Here is a 16606-nt window from a genome sequence, read left to right as displayed (position 1 = left end):
AGTAAGCAATTGGAAATTATTTACAAACACATCAAAGCACGTTACATATTGGGGAGCAACAGACTCCTAAGTAGTAAAAGCCAAGTCCTTAGCAATGGAATACCTTCTAGAAGTACGTGTGTTTGAAAGGGTGGAAGTTTCAAGTAACTGATGTCTGAAACTGTTCATATCAGGAGGAAAAAAACTCCTCAGTCTTTGCCTGAGGTGGTAAAATAGTTTGGCTCACCAGAGGTACTGAACAATAAATGTTAGCTCTAACTTGTCAAAATACTGAATTATCTGACTAGGAGAGAAAGTTACTGGTTTTCTGGTGTATTATTTGAGACAGTTCTACTCCGCAAAATATTCCTGTTCGTATTTGATGTGAATCAGATGGTCGATATATGGCTTATGTAACTGACCAGAAAATAAGGAAGTTGAAGTAGGTGAAGAGGGTGGTACAAAGAAAGGGAATGTGCTTTTACAGTGGGAAATTTGTATTGTATTCTCATGAGGTTATAGAGAACTGACAACTTTATCAGCAATTAGATACTCATAGGAGAGAAGTATGGAAAGTTATTTCCATAGATCCAACCTAAAATTATTCTTTGGTTGGATAAGAATGTTCCTGATCCAGTGCTTACCACATGGATGAATTAATTAAATACTTAGTCTCATGTTTGCAAATACTAAAGCAGAAAATATTGTTGTAAACCTCATTGTGCTTTTATCTGGAAAGAATTGATTTTTATTTGTGAGAAATGAGGACTGTTGTAAGTAATTCACCCCTTTATCTAATTTTGTACAGGTATGACCCCAAATATAAAAGATAAGTTCTTAACATAATCTAAAAGTATTTTTAGCTTAGCTGCTTCAGGAAATGGATTTTTTTTTTATGCTTTTGTATTCTGTCACTTAATGTTATTGCGAGCAGCTCTAGAATTTTGAGGGTGACTGCTTTCTGCTGGTAAAAATCTGATTTAGTAAAAAGCTGTTTGATATACTGCGGTTAATAAGCATGTGGTAACAGAAGATACAGTCATATTCTAGACTTTTTGGCTAGGCAATGGCAAATCAGTCCACTTTGTCAAATACAAGCACTCTTTATTGCATCTCCTGTATTAGAAGTGATAACCTTCACCATCATCACATGTTGCTTGTGTTACCTGAGCAGTTGAGGAAATAAGACAGGAATCTCTCAAGTTGTTCCTGTGAACAATGTGATGCTATTTAATTCACGATGTCTGGCATTAATGTAACATCACTTCAGTTACCTTGTGTTAGATGATGACAGTGGAAAATCAAGTAATGTGATTTGTTTGCACAACATAAGCTACTTCCTGAACTTCTGTCACTTTACAAAGATTTCAGTCGAGCTCATTGGAGGTATATCTAGACAATTGAGTGGGTCTTTCTTGATTATTTTTTTCTTTTTCCCTCCGTTTAAAAAGCACAAAACCTTAAAAAGCTGATACAGCAATCATCTGGTTAGCTTGCAGCTGAATGCTAGAAATTCAGTCCAAGTCAGAGCTCTCAATTTAGCTCTTTGGTCAGATCTAGAATGGATCCAGCTGATAATAGCTATTCAAAGCATTCCTCTAAAAACTGGTGATTCCTGTTTCTACAAAGCAGTTTATCCTGTCCCATAAAAAAATATTCGAACTGCCTTGTAATTGTACCTCTGGTGTGCACTTAAATGTCATTCTTAAACTTCAGGAAACTTCAGTTGGTCACACCGTTCCAGCTCTGTATGTTAAACGTAATGTAAAGAAACTCTGCAAAACTAGAGCACGCTTAGGATTTAAGAAATTTTTTTTCTCTTTTGATCATGGACTTAAAGCTCCAAGAGAACGTTCAGTGTATTGGGGTTTTGAAAAATACTCTCAGCAACAGAAATTTCCTAAAAAATGTGGGCCTGTTGTTAATTTTGTCTTTATCTTGTTGGTGTGCAGAGAAAAGACAAGACATGAAAGCAGAAATAATCTCTTCAGATACTCCGCGCTTCCTCCTTGGTAGTTTACATGCTTGTTAAGTCTTCCAAACTGGCTCAGTGTAGTCAGTGCAGTTGGTATCTTAAATTCTTGAGTATTTTTGTGAACCTTTGGGTTTAGAATGCAACTCTTCTGCTTAAGAATCCCTACGCTATTTGTCTTGTGTAATTGCTAGACTCTGGTAGAGTGTTTTATGACAAAATACAGTAGCACAGTTGCTCCAAGTGTGGGCAGTTGAATTCTTTTTTGTCTCTTGCAGGGCTGAAGGAGGAAGAAGACATGGCTATATGGGTCATCTGACAAGGATAGCAAATTGTATTGTGCATAGTACAGATAAAGGGCCAAACAGTACACTAGTCCAACAGCTTATTAAAGGTAACATTAATGGTCTTAAGTTTGTCTTCATGGCTTTCGTTATCAAATTTTGAAGAAATGAATCAAATTAAAAAGCAACTGTTGGGTAAAAGAAGGAAATATTGCTTAGTTCTGACGCATTCAGTTTAAAACCATCCATCCTTAAGTCTTTTTTTTCTAACAGCATCAAAGCTCTCTAAAATAAATGCAAAGACATGCTGACCTGCTTAGTTTGGACTTGTTTGCCAGATGGAGGAATCCGTATGGATTTAGGAAGATGTATGTGTTCTTTGTAGTATTTTTGGTAGAGAAGAAGAGAACAATTAAAAATTAAGTGATGCTCTGTCGTCGATAGTATCAAATTGAGGTTTTCCTGTTTCCTATGCTAGAGCTTCCAGAGGAGGTCAGAGAGCGATGGGAGACATTCTGCACAAGCTCTTTAGGAGAAACTAACAAGAGGAATACAGTAGACCTGGTAAGTTGTGATGGGTAGTCAAAATTGCTCGTGTTTACTTGGGCTCAGTTTCAACAAATGTCAACAAATACATCTAGTTGCTGAGCTATAGAACTAACAGTTTTTTAGTTTACTCTTCAACTAAAGCCATATCACTAATATTTTGTATGGGAATCTTGCAGTAGCTCATCCGAGACAATCACCAAGAAAGAAGATTTCTTTACAGCTTCAAGTTAGTGTCCTTGAAAGGTCCTGTTTGCTTGAAGAGTACAAACTAAAACTGCAGGAGCTGGTGTTAATTGCTTTATCTACAGTATGTAAATGAGCCTGTGTAAGTTCAATGGGAAAATGCTACCAACATCCCACTGCATGTGTTACTGACCTTGCTTAAGTCAAGGAACTCTGCATACTTTTTCAGTCAGTTCAGCTCAACTAAGCTCAGGTGATCTCATCTTTATGTGTATACATACTCTTATGAAGTTCATTAAGAATTATGTAAATAAGTTAGCTGTGTGGAGGCTATGGAAGTAACTGATCTTGTGAGTACTTTCAATGCCTCAATCGTTTGGTGCTCAACAAAGAGAGCTCTTTTACTATAATTGAATAAGGTATGTGGTCCTTGAGTCCCATGCATAATGAACTGCTGCTGCAGCTGAGACTACTCTTTTTCAGTTATTTTCAGTTATTTTACATCAGGAACGTTGATTCTAAATCTATGAACGCTTTATCCCTTTCATTCTCTTCCTCACTCTTTAGGCTTTTCTGTCTTTCTTTTCTTGTTCTTGTTACATTTCCTAAAACAACAGTAACTGCAAACTTAGAAGCAAGCATGTAGCAGAACTGTCTCAGAGTTTCCCCAAAACACTTCATAGACTTTACAGGGAGTTTATTTTTATTTATACACTGCTAATTGTCCTTCTAGTAGAAGGCAGGCAGTACTTCACTAAGCTTACCTACTTAAACTTACCTAGCTAAAGATTAAACAAATGTGGAGTAATTGTTCTTTTTCCCTTTAGACAAGCTGCATTAATGATGCTGGTACAGTGAAGAACACTGTACAAGTTGTAGTACTAGGTTTATACAGGAGACTTTTTATGACTTCAGATATGTTCCTTTATGGCATCCTTCCAACTTTATTCATCATATTGAATGTTTGTGGGGTATACTTAAAGACTAGGTGAGGAGAATATACCCTCCCTAAGCATAAAAGTAAGTCTACAGGACAAATGGCTCATGATTGCCTTAAAAATCACCATGTAGTTCCTTTCTCTTAAGGAAGATCCTTCTCAGTATTACCAGAAATGAGGCAGAAAATGCCACGCATTAGAACGAGTTATTTGTGAAAAGTACCTGTGTTAGTGTTAGAAAGTGACTGGTCTGAACAGTGAGGAGCTTTCTTAAGTAAAGAATGAATTGCTGAAATTTGCACTGGTCATTCTCACTCCCTTCCCTGGCATAATCCTGCGGCTTATTTTTTCGGGTAGAATAATGCTGGTTTCTTCTTTCAGTTTCTTCTTTCTTGTGCTTCAACCAGAGCAGCTGTCAGAAAACAAGAGTAGCAACTCATGTATCTTAGGCCTTATGTCCTGTTGGTTCCCAAAGGGAGAGTATGGGGGAGAAGACGCTATGTCTAGCTATGAGTCCTGAGCTTTTTTCCAGTTACAGCAGTAAGGGTAAGATTTCTACTGGGGATTAACTCATAGTGGTAACTAAAACTAAATAAACAATTTCTTATTTGGTTTTGGGTGTCTCTTCCCTCAACAAGTTGCAGTTGTGAAAGGAGTAGGTATATTAATTTTTGTCCTCTCAAAATGTGCCCACATGAGGGGGCAGTATCTGGGGCAGCTCAGATTGTGGTTCGGAATGCCATATAATTACCTTGAAATGTGTAGACTTCACAAGAATATTTTCATAAATGTACACTGAGAACTAGTTTTCAATGGACTTTTTCTGTCATTTGATATAACAGTTCTTCTCCAGACATGACAAGCCCAGAGATCACTTTGGTGCATTACTATTCTTCCCCACAGTTTTAGTGTTGATATGTCAGGTTTCCTTCAAAAATTCACTAACTTTAAGACAGAGTGCTTCTAGTACCTGCAGTGCAGGGCTGAATGGTAGATGTGCAAGGATAAAGCACTCCCAGTTATTAAAGTAAGCACTTTCTACAAATAGAGGAAAAAGCATGAAAGCACAATATACTTCAGGTAACAACTTTCTTTATTTATCTCTTGTACATGTGTCTGGACTGCAGCATTGTCCTGTGATATTTGTGGGAGCATAGAAAGGTGTCTGTCTTGTATGAAGACTTGTATGTGTTTCGGTACTCTTGTATAGAATTATATTTTCTTCAAAAAATGAAAAGAATCCATGAACCACCTGTCTTCACTTGGGAATCTGTAACATGGAGTTCTAGGAGTGTATATTATAGTGCAGTATAAATTTTGTCATCTGTAGATGTGCTTTATACTAGTGTTCCTTCATAGAGTATGTGTTAATGGTCAGCTGTCGCTCCTGTTACTTTATGGCTAATTGCTGTCCTTGCTAAAAGTACTTTTGGAGTGCTGTTCTGACTGAAGATGAGTACTTCCAAGAACATGTTGCTTATATAGCAGTGTCACTGAACAAATTATTCCCACTAGTTCTGTCAGATCATCATCAAAAAAAAATAATCTCTTCTTTCAAGGGTAATGTTTAAAACAGCAGTTGCTGTGGCAACAGCTCCATGCTTGTTTCTGCAAGTACACCTTGGTTACGAATTTCTGAAGTTTGATTATTTTACCTTTTTGTAAATACTGTAGATCCCTAAGACAGTTTCTCTTTAATTCTTATATCTTATATATAGGAAAGGAGGATGGTCTTGGTATATACTGCTGGTGACTACTAATTCACTTGTGCAGTACAAAGACAAGATGCAAGTTTTGTCTCATTTTGGTTTACATAACTGTCAACTGTAGGACTGGCTTTTTTGTTAAATAGTCATTCTGAAATAGTCAAAAGCTTTGGCTTTTTTTGGGATACCTAATACTCATGTGTGTGTTAATGCTATTGAAATATTTGAGGGGCTTTTTTATGTGGTATAGCAGCTGGGAAAACTAAAAAAATAATTTAGTTTCTTGTTTTGATATGAAACTGAAGATTCTGCCAGAGTGTGGGTATACTTGAGTGGCTGTCGAATATGAAGCAAATGACTAAATTTCTTTGAAATTTCTTTGTGTAGGTTACTACCTGCCATATTCATTCTTCTAGTGATGATGAAATTGACTTTAAAGAAACCGGCTTCTCACAGGATTCTTCTTTGCAGCAGGTATGTTGAATTCTTTTAACAGCGCAAGTTGGTCTTTCTGTAAAAACAAACTTTTAACAAGTATTGGAACTTGTGTTTCTCTCACAAGCAAGTACAAATCTGGAAAGCTTAAAATAAAACTTAGACACGTGTGCATGCACACAACTGTGTCTTCTCAGACTCAGAGGTATGGTTTTTAACAGAAGTCAGGACATCTTGGTGTGCCTTCCAGCTTTTAGTCTTTGATCATGCTGTGTATGCAGATCTCTTTTTATTACGCCTAAGAACAGATTTTATATACCAGCTGTCTGGTGAAGTACAACACAGTTTCTATATTAACTTTAGTTCTTACTACATGTAGAAGTTTGAAATGGTGGCTCCTAATTGTATTTTCTGGGAAGTCTGAATTGCTATGAAAGCAAAGATGGGTTTCTGTTTGGTTTTGCTAATAGATTTTTTTTTTAAATGTTGACCCTTATTATGATGAGGAAACAAGGAGGATTGGCTGTTTGTTGTTACATGCTTTTAGTTTTTGGCAAAATGTCAAACTGTGCAGCTGTCACAACAATATAAATGAAGACCTAAGTGCGCCCCTGTGATGGGTTGTATCCAGCAGCTCCAATGTTTTTAACTTTATGTAGACCCTTGATACCTGGCAAAGGTACCTAGCCAAATCTTCCTGAAATAAATTTACAATTAACTTGATAATTTATTTTTAGATTCAGTATATGCTTTTGACGGCTCATTTGTGAGTGTTTCAATATCATTTGGTCTAATGCAAAAAAAAAAAAACAAACTTGAGAATGCGTAGGGAATTTTCAGATCAACCAGACTGAAAGCTTTTAGTCAAAGCTGTGTCCACCTTGAAGTTTTAATGCTTTCATAGCTGTCTAATGATAATGATACAGTGTTTAATATTGTTATGATATTAGAGTATTTTTGTCATGAGTGATTATGAGAACATTGGTGCCATTCAGATGAAGAATGACAGCAGTTCTGTAATAATACTGTCCTATCTGCAATATACATCTCAATTCTTTCACTGCTGGTGAAAGAGTGGCAGCCACGCAGCACAAGACTGCTGGTAGATCCCTTATATGGAACATATTACTTATCTGTGTTATTGAACAAAATCTCTTGGCTCACACTAACAGCTATGTGGTAACTGCCTAGCCTAAGACTGGCTTTGCTACTTTATGCATTTTCTATAGTTTTTATGATAAGTAATTGCTTATTGAGTTTGAATTGTGGGTGGTGGCTCAAGTTTTAAGAATCTGATACATTTTTTTCTGATTCAGTGATTTAGATGCGTGCAGGGTACAAACTTGATAAATTGGGTGCTATCGGTAGCAGCTCTAGTGAGAAAGTAAGATCTTAAATATCCCTGTGCTTTTCATGCACCCCCTTAGCGACCTACTGCGCGTAGGCAATCCCAGCAGTTCCAGGTAGTTAATCTGGAGCAAAGCATACTGTTGCTTTCAAGTTTGTCACTATTTTCTTAATTTTTCTTTTTTGTTTTTTTGCTAAGCTAGTAAAATATACTTTCTAAAGTGGTCTTGTGAGAAAAGCATGATACTAGACAAGAGAAATCACTGATGGGAAATGCATTGAAATTACTTAAAGCATTCTCTAGCTGCACAAATTCATTGATAAAGGTGCCTCTGGCTTCAGCTAGAATACCCTATTCTAGACCACTAGTTAGAGGAGGAAACAGGAGGTATATTTCCAAAATTAAAGCGGACAAATCAGGAATTAGACAAGGGAGGAAAATGCTAAGGAGCGTATTCATCTCTGGATTACTTTTGTGAAATTTAACTTCTTCTGTGCAGAATTTCTGGTTTTTACCACCTATAACTTCATGCTATTTTGAACAAAGAGAGCTTTTTCTTTTATCTAGTATATGGTGGTGTTTCACTGTTTCTTTGGGGTGCATTTGGAAAGGTGCTGATTAACACATGGCTAAACTAGAGATTTAACTTTCTTATTAAGAGCTGCTACTAGACTGGCTTTCAAGTCAGCAAATGTAAGTAGGTGTGTAGTTAGTGTTACCATTTAAAATTCAAAGGTTAAGACAAATCCTTTTCCTGTCCTTTGTGTTTATATTAGAGAGACTTTTATTTCTTTGGAGCAAAATGGGCAAGTAGGATTTAGAGTATTATTAGAATCATTATATCACTGTCGTTGGTCCTGGGGTTGCCAGGCCTTTTCTGATTATCAGATGCAACAAATGACGTCCAATTTTATTGACCAGTTTGGCTTCAACGATGAGAAGTTTGCTGATCAAGATGACATCGGCAAGTGAGTATAACATTATACTGGTTTTGACTATAGTTCTTGGGAGTTTCCTTTCTTATTGTATATTTGGCTGTGGTTTTGCTGATGATAAACGCAAGCTTTTACTGATGCGAGGCAGTTGCCGATTAGTCCTGTCTTTTTGTACTGTCGGTGTGCATTTGATAGAAGCCTTCTCAAACAGTTTACAGAGGAGAGCAACGGCTTATCTTCCATTTCTATTGTCCTGGTTGTGCCAACATGAGAACACAGTGCTTCTGAATAAATAACGAACTCTGCTTTTAAAAGCTATGTCTGTCCAATGACATGGCATTGTTGGGGGCACTTTCACTTTCTCTGTGCCTCAAAGTGAATTTTTTTTTTTCTTCCCTGCTGAATCTGTGTACCAGACCACATGAATAACTCTACTTTTAAGTTTTCCTGGAAGAGATGATAGGAACAACACATCTGTGAATGTACTTTTCTGTAGGAGACAGCAAGAAAGGGTATTGTAAATCCACCTTTGTTGTCAAGATAGTTAAGACTCATCTCTAGAAATAGAGTAAGTGATGAGGAAATGAGAACAATCTTGGTCAGGTTGAAAAAAAAAAAAACAAAAACAAAAACAAACCACCAAACAAACAAAAAAACCCAACCACAACAAAAACAGCCCACACAAAAACTTTCTTCAGTTCTAAGTAAACTGATACCATAATGGGAAAGGGAAAGAACGGGGATTCTTGCTGAAAATAGGCCTCTTGATTTTTGTAAGAATTCATTGGTTTGGGATGCAGGAACATACAGATAAGAGTAAAAAGCATTACTTGAAGATGGTTTCTAGAAGGGTAAAACATGATAAAATGTCTCAATACTCTTCTGTAAAACACGTTTAGTAAGTGATGGTTGACTGAAGCTTGCACGTGCCATCTAAGAAGCATTGCAGCCTTTTTACACCACTGCTGAGATTGTAGACAAAGGTGCGATGGGAAAGGAAACAATTTAGGATACTGTAAATAGAAGCAAGTGGATTTTGGCAAGGATAGGAGTTGGAATTCCTTTAAGGTCATGCTTTTGGTAGTGTATGGTCTTGGTGGAAAGAAGATGACTACTTGTGTAAGCAGATCTCTTGAAGTTTGTGATAGGTATACCGATGATATAAGTTGAATTAAGATGTAGGTAAAGACACTTTAAAGTTATGCTTTTTGTGCAAGAATCAATTACAATTTAAATTACCTGCTTACTGTTGTACAGTAATTCAGATGATAACTTGCACAGTAATTCAGTCACACGAAAACTTAGGTTTCTTTAGACCACTTCCCTTGTTCCCTACTTTGTAATGCAGTGAGGATTAGAGGAAGAGTAGTACTTGCTCTGCGGAATGCATTGCTGTATGTGGCTAGAGAAAGAATAGATTAACTCTTCTGAAAGTCTGGTAGTATTTTCCATCTTTTCCTCCTCTGTTTCTTTTTACTTCCCCTAGAGATTTAGTTTGCCTAATGCTACTTTTAGTCTAAGACGTGTTTATAATTACTTTAGTGAAACTGTTTAGTAGCTTAATATCTGAAGATAGTGTTTGGTTTGGAAAAAAACTTCAGCAATGGGTTAAAAAAAATAGAGATTAATTTTTTTCTTTAGGAAACAGAAGTTGATAATACCTCTTTCACTTTCTCTATTCCTGTTGAGAAGGTCCTTCTATGTAGTGGTGAACCAGCTGGAGGGTTTAAGAACTGCTAGCCTGGATCTTTGCAGGATTTTGAGCTGTATCGTGTTAGGCCATAGTCAGATTAGGCATTCTTTAGGCCTGCCTTTTTTTTTTTCCAGTGCATAACAGTACAGCATTTGAGATTTGCAGACATTATTTCAGTTATGCTTGTTTAGGCTTATTGCATCTTCACAGCTAACTATAGGGTAGAGATGACATTGTTTTGTATTTTTGTTTAAAATGTTTCACAGTTAGAAAACTCACATGAATGCCAGGCCTCCTCGATGTGGAATTTGACAGTTTTATGTTGGAAACTGTGTTGTCTTTAATCTTACATTTTTAGATTATTGGAAAATGAGAAACCTAAGAGAAATGAAATGTCTTCATGTCATAATACAACATCTTGTTTTATTGCATACATCTCATTTTTTGTAGTGTTTCTTTTGATCGGGTCTCGGACATCAACTTTACCCTCAATACAAATGAAAGTGTAAGTATGTGTTCCTGTACTGTCAGAAAAATTACTGTCTTTTAAACTTCGGTGCAACCTCAGAGTTTTGGTGGTAATGTTTATGTTTACTTCTTTGTGTAATCCATGGAAGATACTACCCTACCTTGTTCCCGTATCATGAGACTTTCTAATTGGAAGACATTATTGTTGTTCTTTGATCAGTGTTAGAAAGAACTGCTTCAAATTTGTATGGCCAGGTTCAAGAACAGGCTTGGATCTGATTTGTGCATATTGCACACTTGTGTTTTATAGGTAAAAGCTGTTTCAGTCATCCAGTGAGATTGTGGTGACAGAGAAGTAAGAACAGAGACTTTAACCTAGATATTATTTGTGAGTTGTGCTGAAATGAACCCCACTATAGAAAATAAAGCTAGATTACTTGGTGGTGTGGTTATCTGAAAAGCTCTTCAACGCTATGCAGTTCTCAAACATGATGGAAACTCCTAGCTGTTCTTTGACAGTCCGCTCAATTTGTTGGTAGCTGAGTGAAACAAGCACCACTGAATGTTTTATTGACAAGCCTTAAGTTGTTAAGACATTCTGGTCTTCTGCTGCTTTTAGAGAAATGTTTGTTTGGGTTTTTTTTTCCCCCACTGCTTTAGGATTCTCTTCAGAATAGTCATGTATTTTCAAAATGTTTACTAATCTAAGTAGAAAGATTAATCATAAATACAGATTTTTACTTTTGCTGTATTTAGGGCAATATAGCCTTGTTTGAGGCATGCTGTAAGGAGCGGATACAGCAGTTTGATGATGGTGGCTCTGATGAAGAAGACATTTGGGAAGAAAAACATATTGCATTTACACCGGAGTCCCAGAGGCGTTCTAGGTAAGAAACGTGTTTTTCATCCAGTATAGTGAGCCCTTGATAGTGAACATATCTTTTGGTTCAGGCTGGCTGTTAGCACAGGCTGTCCAGCATAACTAGCTATTTCTGTTCTGTGGAGAAATGAGTAGAGGGATGGCTCTAGTGTCTGTCTGCCAGCAATAATTTGCAGAAGATGGCAACAGCTGCCCTGCCTACTCGGCTCTTCCTGCACTTCAGCTTTTGTAGCTTGTGTTTTTCCTGCTGTTTATTCTTGCCCTCTGCTTTTAAATCCAGTCAGCCATTCTTGCCTTGGACAAGGCAGTCCAGTTCCACACCTTTGTGTGGACCTTGCTGTCCTCTCTACAGTACCAGCGTGGTTATGGACAAAACTGCATAGGAAGCTGCATTGAGGGGAAGGAGCATCTGGTCCCCAAAACTCTCAGGGCTGTGCAGTCTCCCTTAATATCTAGTGAATTTTGTCCCAGGGTAGTCCTGGCTTTTCTGACCTTCTTGTGGCTTGAAACACAAACCAAATCTCTTCTTCCCTTGCAACCTTTGAAATGCATGTTGCTAACACCTTCTGTACAAAACCAATTCTTTTGTCTGATGGTGCTGTGGTTCCTTAATGTGATGTGTTTCAGGGGCATCTTTACCTTCTCACCTTACCTTGCTTTTTGTATTGCGCTCATTAGGAAGGGAGAGATTACCCATAGGGTTTAAAGCATGTACGTATGTAAAGATGATTGAATGGAATACAGTTGAGGATATTTTAAAGTAGATTTGTTACATCTGTTGTTAGATTTTAAAATAAATCAAGTTATATCTTGTTAGATTGGTGTTGAAGAGAGTTTTCTATTTCAGTGCTTCTGTATAGTGTGAAGAGACCAAATAGACTAACACAGATCTGTACACAGATCAGATTCCTTACTTTTCTTTTCTCCTCCCTTTCGCATGGCAGGAGTAAAACCATTTTTTGTTTTCCGCTTGCAAAAGTGGGGGGGGAAATAGCCTCTTTACATGATCAAGTGAAAAACCTTAAACCTTTTTCTTTTTCAAGAGATAAATGAGGAGAATGCTAACAGTAAGAAATTATACCTCAGTTACTCTATCAGGAATGCTAGCTGTTGTAATTCTCTTCAGCCTCAAACTCTCCAGTATTTCATTGTGCCCAGGGTCTGATACTAAACATAGAATGTAAACTATCTCTTTGTATTTTAAGTTCGGGCAGTACGGACAGTGAAGAAAGTACAGATTCTGAAGAAGAGGATGGAACAAAACAAGACTTGTTTGAATCACACACCAATACAGAGGACAAAATGGAAGTAGACTTAAGTGAACGTATGTAGCTCTTCTCCCAGCTACTTTGAATTATAGGAAAGTGTTAGATCTAGCAGTCTTACTTTGTAGGAATATTCCTTGTTTACCACTCTTATTTCAACTGTCTTAATAAAGTAGTCTTTCCTACTGTAAAGAATGCTTGCAACAGAGCATGCAGATGTAGGGAAGCTTGAGTTCTCTACGTGTCTTGAGTCAAGTTACTTAGTCTCTCTAAAATTCATGTTTCTACTCTTCAAGAAGAAAAAAAAAAAAGGAGGAATTGGAAAGGGAAGGATGAAATGTAGTCACTTATAGGTGTTGAATGCCTGTAAAACTGATGTTGTTAATCTCCAAACCTAAAATATAGTTATTTTTACTGGAAGCCTTTCAGACCAACTTCTCATCCAACAATGCTCTTCTAAAAGACTTCCTACAAAGTGAATTTGCATTAGTGTGAATTTTCATGTGTGAACGGAAGATGCACATCGGTAGACTCTTATGTGGAACTTAACTGATGTAATTGGTTTAAAAATGTTCACGTTCAAGTCACAGTAGACTAAACTGGCTTTGGTTAAAATAGTGCTGTCTGTAGGTAAAAGCCCTTTGTTTATCTAGACTGTAAGGAATTAAATTAAAATAGAAGGAAAAGTTAAGGGTTTTCTTTTCTTTTGTCAGATTGGTGTCGTTGGCATCTGTGTGTCAAACAAGTTTTGATCCATGTGGGTCTCCTCCCATATCTGCCTGGGTTGGAATTTCTAATTGCTAGTCAGAGCTTCCTTTTCAGCCTGTTTTTTTGTATGTAAGTGTTAATGAAAAACATGTTTCCCTTGGGTAGGTGAAGTATTTTGAATTGACCTATCCTAAATTAGATGCTGTTAAGTCACAGTTGCTCCAAAATTTAAAATACCAATAAATATTTTCAGTTGTAAAAAGCCTTAAACTTTTCTGAAACTTAGCAGTGGTGTTAGTGCATGAGAAATTCAGAGACTGCCCATACCTAAGTTGACATGCTCATTTTCTATGTTCCGGAAAATGTGCATAGGAAACCGAAAAAAGGGATGAAACCTCTTAAGACTTTTTTTTTTTACATTATCAAAATTAGTTTTGAAATAACAAATATTGATGTTAGCTTAAAGAATAAAGTGGGGTTATACTCGTGATCTAGTATTGATCTAGTATGGCTTATTGTTTTTGTTCTTCAGATAAGCTGTATCGATTTCTAGCAGAATAGTCTTTAAAATTCTGTCTTACTAGCAGAATTTCCCTTCTAGGGAATGCGTTCATTTTCTTACAGTATATAGCGGATTCTTCTGCATGCGCTTGAAAGTCTAGTTATGGATTTTGCTGCTTTTTTTGGAATGTACATATAGAGAATGAGCGTGTTAGGCATATGTGCACTCATGTTCTTTATTTAAATTTGTTCCTAATGATCATCTTGATGATTTTTCAGCACCAAACTGGTCAGCTAACTTTGATGTACCCATGGAGACTGCACATGGTGCCAATCTGGATTCTGTTGGGTCTGATGTGTGGAGTACAGAAGAACCTATGCCAGCAAAAGAAACTGGCTGGGCTTCCTTTTCAGAGTTCACTTCCTCTTTGAGGTAAGAACGTTAGTGATTCTGGGCAAGTTCTTCATTACTAAATGTAATAGCAGCTGCCATTTGGTTTCCTTGGGGTGTCCATCTCTGCCCAAGCCCATGTTGGTAGTGTTCTGGTGGAATACAAGGTGTGTAGTGTCTGAAGGGCTCCATATGTTATAACAGTATGTCCTTGTATGATCTAACTCATAGCAGGCTTTTGTAGGATAGGTGGATCCTATAGTGTCATTGCTTTTTAGGGCTTTTAAAGAATATTTGTGTCCTTTAGTCCTGGTCTCAGATTAGAATTTGGGCTGTGATTATTTTTTTTGTTTTTATTTTTTAGCGTAGACTGAAGCCAGTGAAGGGTTGAACAGGGAACTGTTGAATGGAAAGGTCATAAAATGTCTATGATGATTCTGGTTTATGGATGTTGTAAAACCAAATAGGTTTTGGGTTTTTTTTGTTGTGGGTTTGTTTTTGGTTTTTTTGAAAACTTGCATGGTTGTGCAGCTCTGATATCTAGATTAAGGAGTTCTGTGTTATTTTGAGAATGCCTGAGATACTTTCCTTTCTTGGCTTGAACTCTACGTAAAAACAATAACTGAAGTCCTCTGAGTAAGTACCTAATCATATAGATGTAAATTTTGAGTTGACAAATATTAGCAGTCGAGAACTGATCCCTTCTCCAATCAGAAGACTTTTCCTTTTATACATCTAGCTCCCAATTCTCTGTCTGGGCATTAAACAGCTCTGATACAAAAGCGTGATTTTTCCAACATAAAACAGTATAGTGTTCATGCATGAGGCAGGTAAGTTGATAACAGAATTATGAATTTAGAAAATGAAAACGTGGAGTTGCTACATCAGTGTATAGAAAAGACATTATTCTGTAAATGGTGAGAAGTGTTTCAAGTGGCCAAATCTTGTCTTTTGAGTTCCTTCAGAATGCAAAACTTGTAGCCATACTGTATATATGATTCAGTAGTCTGTAGTGGATGATGACTGCGTTGGCAGTCTCAGCAGAGAACCATCTTTTAAGTTGCAAAGAGTGCTTTTAGAAAGTCGGTTAAAAATGTTGGAAACACTACAAGGAGCCAGTGATACTTGTATGCCTTATTTACCAGGGACATGTCCACTACTACTTGTAATCAAACCAAATAAAACATGTAAAACCACCACCAAACATCTACTCAGTCAGCTCAGTTCTGGTGGATTTTTGCATTACTAAATGTCTTTCCAAGACTCCTGCAAATAAGCTTGCTGTCATTCAGTTTCAGTAGAGTCCTAGGCCTCATAGCTTTAATACAGAACTCAAAATACTATTTTAAGAACGCTTCATTCTGCTATTCAGAAATGTTTCTAAACATCTTTTACTTTGTATTTGAAGCTCAAAAGATTCCTTAAGAAGTAATTCTCCTGTGGAAATGGAAACAAACACAGACCCGGTTGATCCCTTGAGTGCAAATGTACCTGCTCTTGCAACACAGCTAGAGAGTAAGTACGCTGCAGTCAGAAATGCAAACAGATTGATCTTAAGAGTTGTACCTGAGAAAAGATCTCCCTGAACTTTAAAACGCAGGTTGCCAGAGACCTCTCATCTGGCTCTGCTGCTGTTCTGCCAGATAATGAAAATGACTTGTCAAAGAATTTCTGGACTATTTGAAATAGTGTCCTGTTTAAAGCAGGAGCCAGTGTTACTGTTATCTGTAAAGGCCTGCTTATCATGAACAGAAAAGCATTACAAAGAAGCTAAGTGTGTTCCGTTAGAGAATCCTCACCCGTGTTAGCACTTAGTTAGCTGAGCGAATGCCTGAGAAGAGTGGTAATCTCTTCCTATGTGGCAATAGGCCAGCATGCTTAAGGTGTTCAAATTTCCCTTTCCTGCTCATTCTTTTCCAAGTTATCTTCACTATGCATGCACAAATATGTGCTAGTTAGCTTTTTGTATATATTATTAACAGAGAGAACAAGAAGTGCAGATGAGAAGTCCAGGGAGACTGGACTTCCCAAAGGCTTGTCTGTACTTAGAAACGTACTGTCAAATTTGTACTGTGTGGGCTTGTGTAAAGAATGCGACTGTACAGAAGAATAATACATCACTATAATCCTACTAAAGTCTTGTTCAGGCAAACCTGTTGCAGTAACTGTTGTCAATCTAAATCACTAAGTGGCTTGCAAAATAAAAAAACCATAAGCCATCTGTAAGAAGTACTTATGCTCTATATATGTATATAGTCAGGGTTGCAGAAAGGTGGCTTTCTCTGGAAGGAAGAATTCAAGAAGTGTACAAAACTGCAAAATATCTTTCTGGTCATATTGGCTTGTATGCTCGCTCATGAAACATAACCAG

The 16606-nt window shown here is 37.1% G+C and overlaps 1 protein-coding gene across 19 annotated transcripts in view; it reads left to right on the top strand.

Moving 5' to 3' along the window:
- PPP6R3 (protein phosphatase 6 regulatory subunit 3) overlaps positions 1-16606 on the top strand; it is a 58957-nt gene that overhangs the window by 32755 nt on the left and 9596 nt on the right. For 11 of the 19 annotated variants that reach the window (XM_074585538.1, XM_074585534.1, XM_074585540.1 and 8 more), the window contains 9 exons: positions 2230-2345; positions 2714-2799; positions 5999-6085; positions 8265-8362; positions 10473-10527; positions 11247-11377; positions 12576-12694; positions 14124-14277; positions 15644-15750. In XM_074585538.1, coding sequence (XP_074441639.1) covers positions 2230-2345; positions 2714-2799; positions 5999-6085; positions 8265-8362; positions 10473-10527; positions 11247-11377; positions 12576-12694; positions 14124-14277; positions 15644-15750 — 953 coding nt within the window. Of the gene's footprint in view, positions 1-2229; positions 2346-2713; positions 2800-5998; positions 6086-8264; positions 8363-10472; positions 10528-11246; positions 11378-12575; positions 12695-13348; positions 13473-14123; positions 14278-15643; positions 15751-16606 lie in introns of all 19 variants that reach the window. The other 8 variants (XM_074585547.1, XM_074585544.1, XM_074585546.1 and 5 more) reach the window with 2 other exon arrangements.

This window comes from Larus michahellis, chromosome 4 (genome assembly GCF_964199755.1).
Source record: "Larus michahellis chromosome 4, bLarMic1.1, whole genome shotgun sequence".
NCBI classification, from domain to species: Eukaryota; Metazoa; Chordata; class Aves; order Charadriiformes; family Laridae; genus Larus; species Larus michahellis.
This window is presented reverse-complemented; position numbering and strand designations above follow the sequence as displayed.